General features: G+C 42.9%; 1 protein-coding gene across 15 annotated transcripts in view; it reads right to left on the bottom strand.

The window, feature by feature from the left end:
- The window catches only part of LOC132780560 (ryanodine receptor 1), a 259,347-nt gene that overhangs the window by 135,538 nt on the left and 105,961 nt on the right, over positions 1-17,848 (bottom strand). For 11 of the 15 annotated variants that reach the window (XM_067461902.1, XM_067461908.1, XM_067461905.1 and 8 more), the window contains 12 exons: positions 17,420-17,612; positions 14,514-14,730; positions 12,449-12,553; positions 12,135-12,238; positions 11,529-11,612; positions 9,892-10,051; positions 8,408-8,555; positions 8,064-8,269; positions 7,766-7,940; positions 6,713-6,921; positions 4,044-4,423; positions 464-596 (listed from right to left, as the gene is read on the bottom strand). In XM_067461902.1, the coding sequence (XP_067318003.1) occupies positions 464-596; positions 4,044-4,423; positions 6,713-6,921; positions 7,766-7,940; positions 8,064-8,269; positions 8,408-8,555; positions 9,892-10,051; positions 11,529-11,612; positions 12,135-12,238; positions 12,449-12,553; positions 14,514-14,730; positions 17,420-17,612 (2,114 nt within the window). The remainder of the gene's footprint in view (positions 1-463; positions 597-4,043; positions 4,424-6,712; positions 6,922-7,765; positions 7,941-8,063; positions 8,270-8,407; positions 8,556-9,891; positions 10,052-11,528; positions 11,613-12,134; positions 12,239-12,448; positions 12,554-14,513; positions 14,731-17,419; positions 17,613-17,848) is intronic. The other 4 variants (XM_067461903.1, XM_067461907.1, XM_067461914.1 and 1 more) reach the window with 1 other exon arrangement.

The following is a 17,848-nucleotide window of genomic DNA, read 5'->3' as shown; positions in this document are numbered from 1 at the left end:
GGTTGTATAAATGTGTGTGTATATATTTGTGTATTTGTGTGTTTATATGTGTACATGCATATTGTGTATATGTTGTGCTTGTCTATAAGCATATTTGTGGGTATATGTGTATATGCATGTGTATATGTATATGAGTGTGCAAGTATAAGTAAGTGTGTATATTGGTATATTTATGTGTGTTTGTGCATATATATACATGTGTGTATGAATGTGTGCATGTGTATATGTATATGAGTGTATGTGTATATGCATATATGGTGCAATTTTGGGGTTTTTAAGTCTGTTCCGCTGGGTGTGTGTGTGTGTTTAGGGGGGATGGACACTCTTTGGACTGTTAGGTGTATTGTGTCCAAATTTCATGTCAATTCTTCCAGTGGTTTTTGAGTTATACTAATCCCACAAACAAATATTACATTTTTATTTATATAGATTACACTAAGCCTTCCAAATAGCTCCCTAGTACCGTTGTGGTGTTGATGATGATCTCGGGATCATCTCGGTCATCTGGGACCACTTCTTCTTCCAGGCGGGGTACTGTGGGAACCACAGGCTGTGGGGTAAGTAAAGTGGTGGCCTTCTTGGCTTTGAACAGGAACCTGGAGAAAAGAATTCGTAAGGGGTCAGAAAGTGCACCTCATGCTCTATTGAAAGCAACTGGGTCTCAGTTTCTCTAATTCAGAATCAAGTGATTCTGGAAAGCTAAGCAGATGGATTAGGCCCAAAGGAGACCTTAAACTACTTATTTACCTGCTCTAGTGGACAGGAGCAGAAGCATTTTCACTATGTGTCTGGACCTTCATTTGAGGCCAGGGACCTTCATTTTAGTCCATTTTATGCTCAGAGAAGGCCTTTTTAGCACTCGGAAGTGAGCAGAAGTGACATCTTATTTCAAAAAAGGCCTTCTCTGAGCATAAAATGGACTAAAAGGTGGTCAAAATGCTTTCCACACTTCCTAGAGAGTATTTGGGGTCAGAGACTTACTCTTCCTAATTGTAGTACCAGCTTTCCTTGCCTCTAAGACAGTAGTTCCCCACCTTTTTTTTTTGACCAGGGACCACTTGACCAGGGAACACATTGACCACTCTCCAATATTAGTACCAAAGGGTTACGAATCAGTTTAGGTCAACTTTAGATTCAGTTTGGTTATCTGTGGTGCTGATTCAGAAATTTGCATTGGATAGACCACATCAGCTCTAGTTTCTGATGCAGAACATATGCCATCCAGTAGTTGCCATTTGCTCACCCACAGAAAACCATATTTAATAAGTCTCAGCACTATAGGAGGGTTTCACGAGACTAGTTGCTCATGTTGCGACAGTGTAGTAACAGTGAGGCTGCAGACCATATTTTGGTTCTTATTTATTTATTTATTTATTTGGTACGCTTATATACCGCTAATATCTCAGCCTATGCGGCGACTCATTGCGGTTTACAGCATATTTAAAACTACAATATTCCAATTTCAAATATAAAGTTAAAAATATAAAATACATACATATACATACATAAAAGTATTGGGCCACCAATACAGACCAGAACATCTCATAATTAAAGTCACAATCCAAATTCGTTGTCCGAGATTGCTAATCCATGATCAAAACATCATCAGGTCGGGTTAGCCGAAAACTTGCTGGAACATCCAGGTTTTCAGTTTTTTCCGAAATGCCATTAGCGAGGTGGCTGATCTTATTTCAGTAGGGAGGGCATTCCAAAGCCGCGGGGCCACCACAGAAAAGGCCCTATCTCTCGTACCCGCGAGCCGCACCTGTGAAGCAGGCGGGATGGAGAGAAGGGCCTCTCCCGAAGATCTTAGGGTCCTGGTGGGCTGATAGGGCGAGATGCGTTCGGATAGGTATGTAGGGCCAGAACCGTTTAGGGCTTTAAAGGTCAAAGCCAGCACTTTGAATTGGGCTCGGTAGCTAATCGGCAGCCAGTGGAGCTGGTACAGCAGAGGAGTTGTATGCTCCCTGCGCCCTGCTCCTGTTAATACCATGGCTGCCGCCCGTTGAACTAGTTGGAGCTTCCGGGCCGTCTTCAAAGGCAACCCCACGTAGAGAGCGTTGCAGTAGTCAAGGCGGGATGTAACCAGAGCGTGGACTACCGTGGCCAAGTCAGACTTCCCAAGGTACGGTCGCAGTTGGCGCACGAGTCTTAACTGTGCGAATGCTCCCCTGGTCACCGCCGAACCAGTGGTTCTTGCGGACCACTGGTGGTCCATGGACCACAGGTTGTGAAACACTGCTCTAAGACAACAAATGTTAGATCAACCATATAGGGTTGATCTACAAAAAGTCAACATTGACACTGACATACAACACTGCCTGAGCTCTGCGAGTGCAGCATTTTTCCGAATGAAGCAGAGAGCGTTTGAGGACCGGGACATCTGTAGAGATACCAAGGTGCTTGTTTATAAAGCTATTGTCCTCCCAACTCTGCTATATGCCTGCGAGACGTGGACTGTCTACAGACGTCACATGCAACTCCTAGAACGATTCCATCAGCATTGCCTCCGAAAAATCCTGCAAATCTCTTGGGAAGACAAGCGGACAAATGTCACCATGCTGGAAGGAGCAAAGACCACCAGCACTGAAGCGATGGTCCTCCGCCATCAACTGCACTAGACTGGTCATGTTGTCCGGATGCCCAAATATCACCGTCTTCCAAAGCAGTTGTTCTACTCTGAACTCAAGAATGGAAAATGGAAAGTTGGTGGGCAGGAAAAGAGATTTAAAGACGGGCTCAAAGCCAGCCTTAAAAACTCTGGCATAGACACTGAGAACTGGGAAGCCCTGGCCCTTGAACGCTCCAGCTGGAAGTCAGCTGTGACCAGCAGTGCTGTAGAATTTGAAGAGGCACGAATGGAGGGTGAAAGAGAGAAATGTGCCAAGAGGAAGGCGTGTCAAGCCAACCCCGACCAGGACCACCTCCCACCTGGAAACCAATGCCCTCATTGCGGGAGAACATGAGGATCAAGAATAGGGTTCCACAGTCACCTATGGACCCACCGCCAGTACACTGATCTTGAATGACAATCCTACTCGGACCACGAGGAATCGCCTAAGTAGGTAAGTATCAGTGATGCTGCAGACCATATTTTAGTTCTTGTGGACCACTGGTGGTCTACGGATCACAGGTTGGGAAGCACTGCTCTAAGACAACAACTAGATCAACCATATAGGGACTGTCAAGACACGTACCAGGCCTGGTACTCCTTGGACTAGGGTCCTTCTCTTCCAACTTAAGCCAGTTTCTTCCCACTTGGCCTGCTGTCATGTATCATGTTCTACAGTTGATGATGGTTGGTAGTGGCAGGCCTAGCAGTTGGTGATGGAAGGGTTAATGTAAGTCTTAGTTCTAAAGGGTTGAGTAATCTGTAAGTAAGAGTTCATGGAGCTAGCCTTGGGACTGATCTTTGGGAGAAAAGTATTTGTCTTATTTTGGTGGTAGGTGCTGCTGGTTTCCCCCCAGGTTTGTGGATTTTTGGTATCCTGACCTGTCTCCTGTACTCTTGGAACCTTAAATCTCTGGTCTGGCTTTTGACTACAGATTAGACACTTTATCCCTAGACTTTGCTCACTGAACTCTCAGCGTTTGACCACTGAAATGAACCTTTTGACTACAGTGTTATCTTGAACCTGCAACAGTGTTTGCTGTCAGTTTTGTTTTATATTCTGTGGCTGAGTGCTATCTTTATGTTTTATGTTTTGGACTATTAAAACAGCCAGAAAGTAAGTGCTGCTTTAATTAAATGGTTAAGCATAAACTAGATGTTTGGTTCATCTCTGCCTGAATACAGCAGAGCCCTGGTATCGTAACACCTGCTACAAGACAATCCATAGTCAAAAAAGCTAGTCTCCATGGAATGTTGCCCATAAAAATACTCTATGACACACATCTAAAGATCTTTCTCATGATGTGGGTTGTGTGCAGTAACTCCATGGGTCTTGCCCATTTTCTCCACATGGTCCCGAATTCTTTCCAGAGGACACCTGGTGCATGTAAAGGGAGAGATCCCACATATCTTTATCCCATGAGTCCCTCACCCTCGTTTCTTGCTTTTTTCTGTGGAGGCATCCTTATCGTTCTCAGCCTTGGGGGGCTCTTTGGGAGGCTCCTTGGGAGTGCCAGGTGGGGGAGGGCCTTGTTTCTCTTTCTCGGCCTCCTCGGCCTCTTTGCGGCTGGCAGTTTTCTTCAGCTGTTCAAACTCCGAATCCAGGTCAATGTCCTTGACCTCGTCTTCAGGGATGGTGAGGGCGTGGGTGAGAGGGGTGGTGCCAGCAGTGATTTTGAACTTCTCATGGAACTCCACTGGCATGCTAAGGCGCAGGAAGAGGAGCTCCACAATGGCATTCTGCGAGCCAAATGTCCGGTGCGTCAGTTTGAGACATGGTGGGTTGTCTACGGTGCCATCAATCCTTGACACCTGTAGAGGAAGGGGGAAAAGTTGGGGTGGATCAAGGTCAAAGCTTCACAACACTTCTGGAAAGTTGAGCCATGACTACATTCTTAGAAATTCTGGGGTTCTGTGGACATTCATCAGACGTTCTTATATATTAAGAGATCATTAACTCTAGATAAACTTCCTTGAAAGACTGCTTGCTCACTACTACTGATCTTTCTTTGAAAACACCAGACAGAAGAGCACTGGATACAAACTCTCAGAAGGCAGGAAGTTTGAAAAACCACTGTCCTAGATAGCAAGGGTTCTTCATTGCCTCATGAATATGCATCGCTCTGAATTAATTTCTCATCACAGGTGTCTTGCTCTTAACCACAGCACCCCCCCCCCCCACCACGACTACCCATTATCACACAGACCACTATTTGTTTGTCTGGCTCCATAAAAAGTAATCTCCTTTATTATCGAAGGCCCTGACCTCTCTTCACTGTGATGGACCCAAATTAATAAGAACATCAGCCCTAGCCTTGTCTTACTCCACTGCTGAGTATGCCAGCCCTGTTTGGCATAGGTCTGCCCATGCAAAACAGGTGAACATAGCATTGAATGAAACATGCAGAATAATCACAGGATGTCTTAAACCTACACCTATCCGAACGCATTTCCTACAAACCCACCAGGAACTTGAGATCGGAGGAGGAGGCCTTGCTCTCGATCCTGCAGGGACGAGAGACAGGGCCTTCTCTGTGGTGGCCCCTCGGCTGTGGAACTCCCTGCCTAGGGATATTAGATCAGCCCCCTCCCTCCTGACCTTTCGAAAAAGAGTAAAAACTTGGCTCTTTGAGCAAGCATTCCGAACCTTGGAATAAATAGACAAACTTGAATCGGAAAATGACCCAGGAATGGCCAAGACGATGGAACGGATGAGGATTTGAATGAGAGGGCATAGTGTTTACATTTTTATTATTCACTAGCCGTCCCCTGCCATGCGTTGCTGTGGCTCACATGGGGGTTCTGTGTGGGAGGTTTGGCCCAATTCTATCATTGGTGGGATTCAGAATGCTCTGTGATTGTAGGTGAACTATAAATCCCAGCAACTACATTTCCCAAATGACAAAATCAAAATTTTTGAGTGAAGGACATACATTGGGTTGTTAGGTGTCTTGTCTCCAAATTTGGTGTCAATTCATCCAGTGGTTTTTGAGTTCTGTTAATCCTACAAACGAACATTAAATTTTTATTTATATAGATTGTCTTTATGTTTAAATGTATTGTAATGTTTCTTTTTGCTTTATCAATGTATGTATTGTATGGCATCGAATTGTGCCGACTGTGCATGCCGCCCTGAGTCGCCTTTGGGCTGATATGGGCGGGATAGAAATAATGTAAATAAATAACAAATAATAAACTCTACAAGCTAGCTGGCACTGGCCCCCCGATGTGCGATGGGAAGTTGCTGCTAACTGACTGATTGTTCCTTGGACGATGACTTAAACTGGCGACTGTTGACGTTTGATTGTTTTATACTGTTTTATACTGTTTTTACTGTTTTATTGCTATATTGTTATTTAAACTGTATATTTATGTTTTGGTTGTGAGCACCATGGGGTGCCGGTTTGTTAGCCACCCTGAGTCCCTCTGCGGAGGTTGTGAGCTTGATTTAAACTCCAAGGTCATCCAGAGTCCGACATCAAATCTATTGTTTTCCACCAAGCTATTCCTTGCAAATATCTTTCTAAGTCAGGGGTCCTCAAACTTTTTAAACAGAGGGCCAGATCACAGTCCCTCAAACTGTTGGGAGGGCCGGATTATAATGTGAAAAAAAACATGAATCAATTCCTATGCATACTGCACATATCTTATTTGTAGTGCAAAAAAAAACCCTTAAAAACAATACAATAATTAAAATGAAGAACAATTTTAACAAATATAAACTTATTTGCATTTCAGTGGGAAGTGTGGGCCTGCTTTTGGCTGATGAGATAGGGTTGTTGTTGTTGTTGTTGTTGTTGTGTGCTTTCAAGTCATTAACTTCAAGTGCTCTTCAAGTGCTTTCAACTTAGGTTGACCCTGAGCGAGGGCCGGGTAAATGACCTTGGAGGGCCGTATCCGGCCCCGGGACCTTAGTTCGAGGACCCCTGTTCTAGATCTTTCCATAGAACCACCACTTTTTCTTATTCTCAGAGCTCCGCTCTGTGGTGATGTTCACCTCCTTCTAGTCTCTTTTTCTCTTTCACACACAAACTTTCCACACAGGCATCAGGAGCCACTCTACTATGTCATATTTTACAGGGGAACGCCTCCTCTATTTACCTCGTAATGCTGATGTTCTGTCGGCACCAGGGAAAACTGTGGCAGGCTCTTGCTGAACCACATGGTGATGTCCCGCTTCATGTTGATGGCGAAGGGCTCAAAGCCCTCCTGTAAGCCACAAATGGTGAAGTAGCGGAGGCTGCTGACATCCTGGCCCAAGTTGAGACGGCCAACCTGGGACAAGCCCAAGCTGCATACTGGGATAAAGCCTGCAAATGACCAAAAAGAGAGAGAATAGGAGATGAGTCTTCCGTTTGCCTTAAATTCCCAGTTACGTTCTGCTAGAGCCCTTCGATCTTGCTACACGTCATGTATCATGTTCTGCTGTTAATGGTGGTTGGTGGTGGCAGGCCTAGCAGTTGGTGATGGAAGGGTTAATGTAAATCTTAGTTCCAAAGGGTTGAGTATTCTGTAAGTAAGAGTTCATGGGTGAAAGCAATTAAGGGTGGAGGTATGGTGGGTGTTTCTAGATATAAGGAGCTAGCCTTGGGACTGATCTTTGGGAGAAAAGTGTTTTATCTTGGTGGTAGATGCTGCTGGTTTTCCCCCAGGTTTGTGGATCTTCAGTGTCCTGACCTGTCTCCTGAACCTTTGCAATCCTGGAACCTTGAATCTTTAGACTGGCTTTTGACTACGGTATAGACTCTTGATCCCTGGACTTTGTTTACTGAATTCTCAGCGTTTGACCACTGGACTGGACATTTTGACCACGGAACCTGCAACAGTGTTTCCTGTTTTTGTTTTGTATTCTGTGGCTGAGTGCAATCTTTTTTTTATATTTTGGACTATTAAAACAACCAGAAAGTAAGTACTGTTTGAATTAGATTGTTTAGTACAAACTGGTGGTTTGGTTCATCTCTGCCTAAATATTGGCAGAGCCTTGGCAACATGACACTACACTTGTTCTTTTCTAGAGCACTCCATAGTCTTTGCAGTCAGTGATGGAACCCATGCATTCCCACACCTGGGCATCCCTTATTTGCTTTTATCCTCACACATCCAATGTTATGATGGTTGGGGTGAGGGACCCCAACTGTATCCTCAACAGCTTACCATCTCCAATCTCAATGTCTTTAAAGGCCAGCTCTGATCCAGAATCACTGATCAGCATCTCCCCATTGAGCGTGAACATGATGTTGTTGTCGATGAGATCGATCATGCAGCCAACCACGTCGCCTGGTTGCCAGGGGCGGCCAAAAGGCTCACTACCTATGTGCCAGCGCTGACCCTAAAAGGCAGGAAAGACAAAGAGGTACATCAAAGAGCAAGAATTAAGGGAGTTGGTCAGTGAAGTGGGAATATGGGGTTTTAGCTCATCCAAGGTGCTTCTAGGATGTGTAATGAGACTTACCCGATGTCCGTTGAAGACATAACCAAGCTCATCTGCTCCCAGCTCCACGTCAGGACGCACATTTGGTCGTGCCCAGCCCACACGCATCTCACCAGTGGTGACCGCCTCGAACTCAAAGTACCATTTCCCGGATTTTATTGCATAGAACTGTTCAGCGCGGAAAATGCGGACCTTTTCTGACCGACTTTTGGTCAGATCTTGACCTGCTTTGGAACACAGAAAGAAGGGTGGGTGAAAAACATGGAGGCAACTTCTGTGGGCCTGGGGACCCACAACAAACTCTTCCTGGAGACTATTTCTAAAAATAGGGTGTCACTATCAAAAAGAAGCAGAAGGGTACTTACTGGTTTCCTGATCTGGTGGCTCAATGTTGTAGCCATAGCCAATGAGCGTGCGCACCGCTTCACGCAAGCTGTCCCGGTTTGTTTTCTTGGTCCGTTCATCTAACAGGCTGTAGGGCACTAGGCGGGGGTTGCGTTTGTTTTTTATGTCCTACGGCAGCAACGAAAAAATATCTTTTGTAAGGTAGCTAATAGATATGTGCAATCCATGGTTCTAAATGGTTCTAAAGTACTTACAAAACACTGTAGAAGCAAAGCACCAGCACCCCCTAGTTTTCACCACGAGAACTTTAGTTTTGTAAGTACTTTAGAACCATTTAGAACCATGGATTGCACATGCCTAGTAGCTAAACTGAGTACACCTGGCTAGAAAACAGACAGAAACAGTGGAAGGACCTCACAACCTCTGAGGATGCTTGCCATAGATGCAGGTGAAACGTCAGGAGAGAATGCTTCTAGAACATGGCCATATATCCCGAAAAAACTACAACAACTCAGTGGAAGGATCTCCTTCTGTGCTAAGCCACAAGATCTCTCTCCTGTGCTTCATTGGTGTAACATAATAATAATAATAACAATAATAATAGTTAAAGGTAAAGGTTTTCCCCTGACATTAAGTCCAGTCATGTCTGACTCTGGGGGTTGGTGCTCATCTCCATTTCTAATCTGAAGAGCCGGCGTTGTCTGTAGACACTTCCAAGGTCATGTGGCCGGTATGACTGCATGGAGCACTGTTACCTTCCTGCCAGAGTGGTACCTATTGATCTACTCACATTTGCATGTTTCTGAACTGCTAGGTTGGCAGAAGCTGGGGCTAACAGCAGGAGCTCATGCTGCTCTTTGGATTCGAACCCACGACCTTTGGGTTAGCAAGTTCAGCAGCTCAGCGGTTTAAGCCACTGAGCCACCGGGGGCTCCAATAATAATAATAATAATTATTATTATTATTATTATTATTATTTATACCCCACAACCATCTTCTGGAGGGACTTGGGGCGGCTCAAAAGCACTCGAGGTGCAAACACGCAAAATACAAACAATGGAAAGACAGTAACACAAAGCAATAACAACTAACATAAACATCATAAAAAACCCTTAGTCAAGATCAGTAAAATGCAACAATAGCTGCAAAACAAAACAAACTGCAATCAATATCCGTCTCATAAAGTGCACCGTGACATAATGTCTAGGTCCTTGAATTTCTGAACATGGTCAAAGGCTTGTCTAAAAAAGCTATGTCTTCAATTGTATATGGGAGGCTTGGAAAATGGGGGACAGTCTTATTTCTCTGAAGAGGACATTCCAAAGCCGGGGGGCCACCACTGAGAAGGCCCTCTCTCTTGTTCCTACCAACCGCACTTGAGACGGAGGCGCATCTCCTCTTCTGTTACACAGAAGACTGCAGATTGTGGCTTCTAGCCTTCATACAAAGAACCTCATCAACACCAATCTCATGTCAAATGTTACCTCTCTCTGGAATCCCTCACCTGCACCATACTATAGGTCCACCCCTGTTGGACACGATCCCTTGCCCAGACATTGTGCCCATTCTCAGCCAGTTTGTCCACCAAAGTATTTTGGGCTGGAGTCAGCTTGATGTGGTTGAGATCCAATGGTGCAGGTTTATAGCCATTTGACATCATGTACCTGTCAATGGAAAGCACAAAATCAGGAACTGATTACAGAGGCAAGGACTCAGTATCCTGGCTGTACTTTCAAAAGCCCGCTGCAAGTGATACGCTCAGAGCTCTGGCAAGAGTACTATATATATACTTGAGTATAAGCCTAGTTTTTCAGCTCTTTTGTTTAGGCTGAAAAAGTCAGCCTCGGCTTATACTCAAGTCAAAGTTATTTATTATTTTACTCTGTTGTTGTTATTATTATATTTATTATTTTCTATTTATTATTATTATTATTATTTGAAACACAACAAGATGAGTCCACAGCAGACACTGCTGGCTGTTGAATTGGATCACATGTCGGACACTTCACAAATGTCTAGGACTGTGTGATGTATCGGCGAATAATGCGTGCATATCCCAGTAGGGTGGCCTTTTGCAGCTGGAAGATGGTAATTTTGTCAGCGACGATTGTGTTTAAGTGCAGGCCAAGGTCTTTAGGCACTGCACCCAGTGTGCCAATCACCACTGGGACCACCTTTACTGGTTTGTGCCAGAGTATTTGCAGTTCGATATTTAAATCCTCATATCGTGTCAGCTTTTCCAGTTGTTTCTCTTCAATCCTGCTGTCACCTGGGATTGCGACATCAATTATCCATACTTTGTTTTTTAACACGATTGTGAGGTCAGGAGTATTATGCTCCAAAACTCTGTCTGTCTGAATCCGGAAGTCCCAGAGGAGTTTGCCGTGTTCATTCTCTATTATTATTATTATTATTATTATTATTATTATTATTACTACTACTACTACTACTACTAGCCCGTCCCCTGCCATGTGCTGCTGTGGCGCAGTCTATGTATATGTGTTTTGTGGCCATGGTCTAGAGGCATTCTCTCCTGACGTTTCACCTGCATCCATGGCAAGCATCCTCAGAGGTAGTGAGGTATGTTGGAAGTAGGAAAATGGGTCCAACAGACCTCACTACCTCTGAGGATGCCTGCCATAGATGCAAGTGAAACATCAGGAGAAAATGCCTCTAGAACATGGCCATATAGCCCAGAAAACCTACAACAACCCAGTGATTCCGGCCATGAAAGCCTTCGACAATATATGTGTTTTGTGTGTATATAATATATGCATATATGTCTATATATGTGGTTTTGTGCATGCATTGTCATGTTTTTGGTTGGATTTTTTTGCTTTTTAAGTCCATTCCGCTGTGTTTTTCAGGGTTTTTGGTCACTTGTTGGCCTGATAAGTGTATTGTGTCCAAATTTTGGGTCAATTTGACCAGTGGTTTTTGAGTTATGTTAATCCCACAAAGTAACATTACATTTTTATTTATATAGATGCTGATGATGATGCTGATGCTGATGATGACTATTATTATCTGTATAGTTGGAGAAGACTACCTTGCTGGTCCTATCTGGGAAAATCACTACACCCTGTTGCATACAGATAAGAATTTTGGGGTCTGCAGGTTGACGGGAGTCGTGTCACTTACGTTTTGGGAAGCTTTGTTTTCTTGAGGTTCTCTTCAGCCTTCTCATCTGCCATCCCCACATGGCAGCCCAGAGCAAGTAGAGTCCTGGAGAAGGCAGAGGGCTAATTAGATAACATTCCTTAACTCGAGTCAAAATCTTCTCCTCTCATTCCTTCACTAGACAGCTATTAATCAGTGATGATACAAACCATTCATCTGGAAAAGGCCGGATCTGATCTAAGGATTTTTAAAATTTTGGTTCAATTTCTCTGTATGCTATATTTCTGAAGAAAGAATTGGCAAAACCACTCTGCGTATTCCTTCCCAAAGGAAACACTACAAAATCCATGTGGTTGCAATAAAGCAACATGCAAATATTTACAATAAATAAGGAGCTGCATACTGTCTTAATGTGTGCCATGATTCAGACACAGTGGGATTCAGAGACCTCTCAAACAAATCTGGTAAAAGCTCCCAAAGTCCCCGGTCAGTATGTCTACTGTCAATGCAGATGGGGAATTGCACAGGTTGTAGTTTGAAAAAAAGTTGACTTTCCCCCAGGAGTGCTCAAAATATAGTGAATAGTGAACCAGCTTTGATTTCACCAGATTCCCATGGCCAACTCACTTGAGTGTCTCTCCTGACATCTGCAGATTGTAGTTGCGTTCTGGCTCAGGCAAGCTGTGGAAATCTAGCAAACACGGATGTAAGCGCCTGTTGTCATCCCGGATCTGAAAATGGCCAAAGGAATACAACATGCAGTTTAAATGTATCTGTCAAAGTCCTAACTCACTCATAAGAGGTTAAAATTCAGAAATCTAACTCTGGTTGAGTCAACTCAATAGATTTGAAGGAAGTGGCATTTTTGCAGACTCAATACCAAAGTAGAGGAAAGGATCGGTGGGTCCCAAATGTCCCATTGCTGACCAGGAAACACTCACAGATCCATAAGTCCATCCTTGTTCAATGCGGGTCAGGGCCCAAAGTTCATGGATGTTCTCTGCCAATTTCTCCCGGATCCGCTCAAGATGTGGGGGTAAGACAATCTGTGGAGAAGATAAAGACAGTAGTAGAGGTATCTCCGTGACCCAAAAAAGGAAAGGCAAAGGGAGAGGATGTTCTCATACAATAGTGCAACTGTTGAAGAATTATCTAGCCATCAATGCAACCCTTTACAACAGGGGTCCTCAAACTACGACCCAAGGGTCGGATATGGCCCTAGCAGAGCACCATAGCAGAGCACCTGATGAACCAGCCTGGACACAGCATATTATTTGAGAACACAGAAATGCTGGACCACACCAACAACCACCATGTCAGACTACACAGAGAAGCCATTGAAATCCACAAGCATGTGGACAATTTCAACAGAAAGGAAGAGACCATGAAAATGAACAAAATCTGGCTACCAGTATTAAAAAACTCTAAAATTACAACAGCAAAACAGCAGAGAGGAAACAACCAGGCACATCTTAACACCTCTCAACAGAACGTTTTCCCAGGCTCAGCCAGGCCTTCAAATGCTAATGAAGGTGGTCAGCTGAAACATTCACACCTAGCTTCAGCAGAGAGCTCTTTGCCCCACCCTGGTCATTCCACAGATATATAAACCCATTGTCCTACTTCCAACAGACCTCACTACCTCTGAGGATGCTTGCCATAGATGCAGGCGAAACGTCAGGAGAAATGCCTCTAGAACATGGCCCTATAGCCCGAAAAAAACTACAAGAACCTAGTGATTCCAGCCATGAAAGTCTTCAACAATACATCTTTCGATTTTATTACAAAAGTCTGGATTTTGTCTTTGAACTTTGATGAACCCGACCTTGGAATACTTTGTTCCTGCTTATCTTCCCACCTAATTGGATTTATCTATTCCCTTAAAGTGTTTTTTTTTTTACCTTGCTGCTTTTCCTTATCTTCAATTAAAAAGGATTTTTTCCTACTCAATGTGTGGTGTTTTAAAGTCAGAGGGTTATTGCTGTTCTGGAGTGTAACAATTGGGTTTCTCCTGTAGGGTCTGAAGACCAAATTCCTGAAGGGGGCCCAGAGCACCCATTCTCTAGGGAACTGTCTCCTGAGGATGAATTGTCAGGTGCAGAGGTTAATGAGCCAGGAGATAGAAGACAAAACTTCTATAAACTTAGGATGAATTCCTAAGCTCGCAGAAAGTCATTGTGCTTATTAGAGAAGAGGCCCTTATCTGGTTGTAAAGGTAAACAAAATAATTTCTTGACAGTTTATGAGACAAGAAAAGCTTTATATGAGCGGGGAAAAGATTTTAGATTAGTTTGGACAACACTGGAGTTTAAACAACATCTTGCATCAAGCCTTTGCCAAGGGAATTTCTAGTTTTGTGTTTTAAGTACACCAAGTTCCTGTTTCCAAGACTAAAGGATTATTCTGGAGTTTTGTGCATTGGATTTCCACGCTGTCTTGCTTACCTGCATTTTGCATCCTTGAATTTTGTATTTTACTTTTGTACCTTGAAGTTAATGAACTATTTCACATCTCTGGGATGTTTTTATCATTTTTATTACTTTGCTTTTATAGATTCTTCAATAAACTGCTTGCTGATTTTATTGAACTGGTGTGGTAGTTAAATACAGACGTGTTTCTGTTCTGGAATACAACACTGTTTTTCATGTATAATTGTTTTTTTTTTGTAACCAGTCTCTCAGTTTATGGAGCAGGTGTTGAGCGTATAGCTTTGAGGTGATGTTAAGTAAGCTGATTGGGAAGTAGTTTTCTGGGTCGTTTCTACCACCTTTATTGTAGATTTGAAATATAATGCTCATTTTCCACCCATATGGCATTTGTCCTGAGTGATTTATGCTGCTAAAGAGGCTTCAAATCTTGCAAAGAAATCCCGAGAGTAGGGTCACTTGACTGCCAACACAAGGCACCAAACACTAGCAAGAAGAAATAACAACACCATCTTTCATTGCTCCCAAACGTATCTCCAAAGGCAGCATGACCATGTTAAAAGACCCTGAGCCACTTTACCTGGATGGTATCCACAGGGTATGGAGTGAAGGCAGTGTGGGACAAAGACTGTGTAGGGCCCAAAAGATTTCGGACCCCGTTGAAGTCATGCTTGTACTCCTTGATGGGCTCCACACGCATCTTCTCACGCGGGAGGAGGGCCTCGTAACATGGAGCGTAGCCTGGAGGAGGCAGGAACTTGAAGTCCCCATGACGCCCTCCCAAGAGGAACCGCACCCTGACAAAGGGGAGAAAAAAGAGAAAATTCAGTGCTGTGCCCTTCCCAGTGGGAAAGGAACCCAGATACTTATATTGCAAGGCACTTTTGTGGGTCTCTTAATGAAAAAGCAGCCTAGAAGTATTCATACAGATAAATAAATAAGATCATTCTCATTAAAAAATGAAAGTACAGTAGACTTTTGCTTATCTGACCTAAACGGGCCGGCAGAACACTGGATAAGTGAAAATCTTGGATAATAAGGAGGGATTAAAGAAAAACCTATTAAACGTCAAATTACGCTATTATTTTACAAATTAAGCACCAAAACATCAAGTTTTACAGCAAATCAACAGAGAAATCAGTTTATAATGATAACATTGTGTAGTAATTACTATAATGGTTCTGGCCCAATTTACTTGTCCAAACGTTATCTCCCTTATGAACCATCTAGGACTTTAAGAACGTCCGGGGAGGCCCTGCTCTCGATCCTGCCCTCATCACAAGTATGTTTGGCGGGGACGAGAGACAGGGCCTTCTTTGTGGTGGCCCCTCGGCTAAGGAACGCCCTCCCTAAGGAGATTAGATCGGCTCCCTCACTCTTTAATGTTTCGGAGACAAGTTAAGACATGGTTATATGAGCAAGCGTTTACAAATGCAGAGTAACTAACATAGGAAAATGGAATCACTTGACAATGGAACTTGGACAACGTTATTTAACTAGGAGACACTGATGATAATGATGTTGGTTTTTATTGTTTTTATTGCTGCTATTGTGGTTTTATACTGTTTTAATGTTCAATTTGTATTTTGTTGTTATGCGTACCGACTTGTAAACCGCCTTGAGTCGCCGATAAGGCTGAGAAAGGCTGTATACAAGTATCGCAAATAAATAAATACATACATACATACATACATAAAATATATGAATTTAGCACCAAAACATTGCAATGTATTGAAACAGCAATGGATCCTGGTGGGAGGCAGACTGCGTTGGATAATACCGTTGGATAATACAGAACATTGGATGAGTGAAGGTTGGATAAGCGAGACTACTGTATTACAATCAGTGATAGGAACTGAATTCATCAATAAGTTATGTATGAATTGTCTTGATGTTGATTTTGTGATTGTGTTTTTTTGGGGGGGGGGAGATAGGACACGGGCACTAGTATGATAAAATGGCACATCACATAAAGCTATAAAGAAAAGGTGGTGATTTGGTAGGTTCACATGCCTAATATATCAGTGCGCTGCAAGAAAACATGTTTCTCAGATAGTGCTACTATTTAATATTTCTCAAAGAAGTCGGAATTTTCTACAATATAACTAAAAATAGAAGAAACTTATAAAAAGAAGAAAACCATGGGTTGCTGTGTCCCAGTCGGTGTATATGTGTTTTGTGTGTGTGTGTATATTTGTGTATATATGTATATATGTCGTTTTGCTCATGCACTGTAATGTATTTTTAATTTTTGGGTTTTTAAGTCTCTTTTGCTGTGGTTTTCAGTGTTTTTATGAGTGATGGTCACTCGTTGGCCTGATAGGTATATTGTGTCCAAATTTGGTGTCAATTCGTCCAGTGGTTTTTGAGTTATGTTAATCCCACAAATGAACGTTACATTTTTATTTATATAGATAGACTAGCCACCCCCTGCCACGTGTTGCTGTGGCCCAGTCTTGTGACCTGGAAAATAAAGTAATGAGAAAGTGTTGGTTTCTAATGTATGTAATTTCTTTATGCTTGTGGGTAAACAGTATTTGATTACGTTTTCTTGCCCCGATGAAGGGAGTTGGACTGGATGGCCTTACGTATTTTCTGTTGGTCTTGGGAGTTCTGTGTTGGAAGTTTGCCCCAATGCAGTAGTTGGTGGAGTTCAGAATGCTCTTTGATTGTAGGTGAACTATAAATCCCAGCAACTACTAATCCCAAATGTCAAGGTCTATCTCCCCCAAACTGCACCTGTGTTTATATTTGGGTATATGGAGTATTCGTGCCAAGTTTGGTCCAGATCTATCATTATTTGAGTCCACAGTGCTCTCTAGATGTAGGTGAACTACAACTCCAAAACTCAAGGTCAATGCCCACCAAACCCTTCTAATGTTTTCTGTTGGTCATAAGAGTTCTGTGTGCCAAGTTTGGTTCAATTCCATCGTTGATGGAGTTCATAATGCTCTTTAATTATAGGTGAACTATAAATCCCAGTAACTACAACTCTCAAATGACAAAAACGTATTTTTTTTTCAGTAATGGCCACTTCTTGTGTTGTGAGACGTTTCGTTGCCAAATTTGGTGTGATTTCGTTCATTGGTTCTTTTGTTTTTAAGGTACTCATTACGAACACAGCATTTTTATATATATAGATTGTGTGTGTGTTTATGTGTATATGTGTGTTTGCGTATATATATGTGGTTTTGTAATATAATTTTTTTTGCTTTTAAGTCCTTTCTGCTGTGTTTTTCAGTGTTTTTATGAGTGATGGTCACTCACTGGCCAGATAGATGTCTTGTGTCCAAATTTGGTGTCAATTTGTCCAGTGGTTTTTGATTTATATAGATGAGGAGCTACTGCAGCAAAGCTAGGAGATTATGGGAAGAGCAAGCCCAAAAAGGAACTTTTCCTAGCTCAGAAACGCATGTTTACTCAGAGATAAGGGTGAACTGATTTTTGTAAGTCATATTTTTTTTATGCCAACCCAGTTGCACTTACTTGATGCCTGCAGAAAAGCTGACCACAGGGAAGAAGAGCCCGTCCAAGTTGAAGTTCTCAAACATGCCCTGGACAGGGAAGCCATTGATGCGGAAGGAGATGCTGGGCACGCTCAGATCGAGGCAACAGCTCACCACATCATCTGCTCCCAGCGTGTGCTGCCCAGGTGATGTTACTGGTCGAGCCACACGGCCTGAATGGAGGCAGCAGAAGATATTAAAAATGCAGCATGAAGAGGAAAGACCCTTCCCAAGGCCCATGCATTGATATAATGATATTCAAGCATGCATATTGATAATAATTTCAAAATAGACCAAAACTGGCAGCAGGCTCTGATGGCTGTTTCCATCACTTTGTAATTTTAATTGGAGTGGTGGGGACGGAATCTTTATGAGTTATTACTATTATATTTATTTACTAGCTGTACCC

Source organism: Anolis sagrei, chromosome Y, assembly GCF_037176765.1.
Source record: "Anolis sagrei isolate rAnoSag1 chromosome Y, rAnoSag1.mat, whole genome shotgun sequence".
NCBI classification, from domain to species: Eukaryota; Metazoa; Chordata; class Lepidosauria; order Squamata; family Dactyloidae; genus Anolis; species Anolis sagrei.
This window is presented reverse-complemented; position numbering and strand designations above follow the sequence as displayed.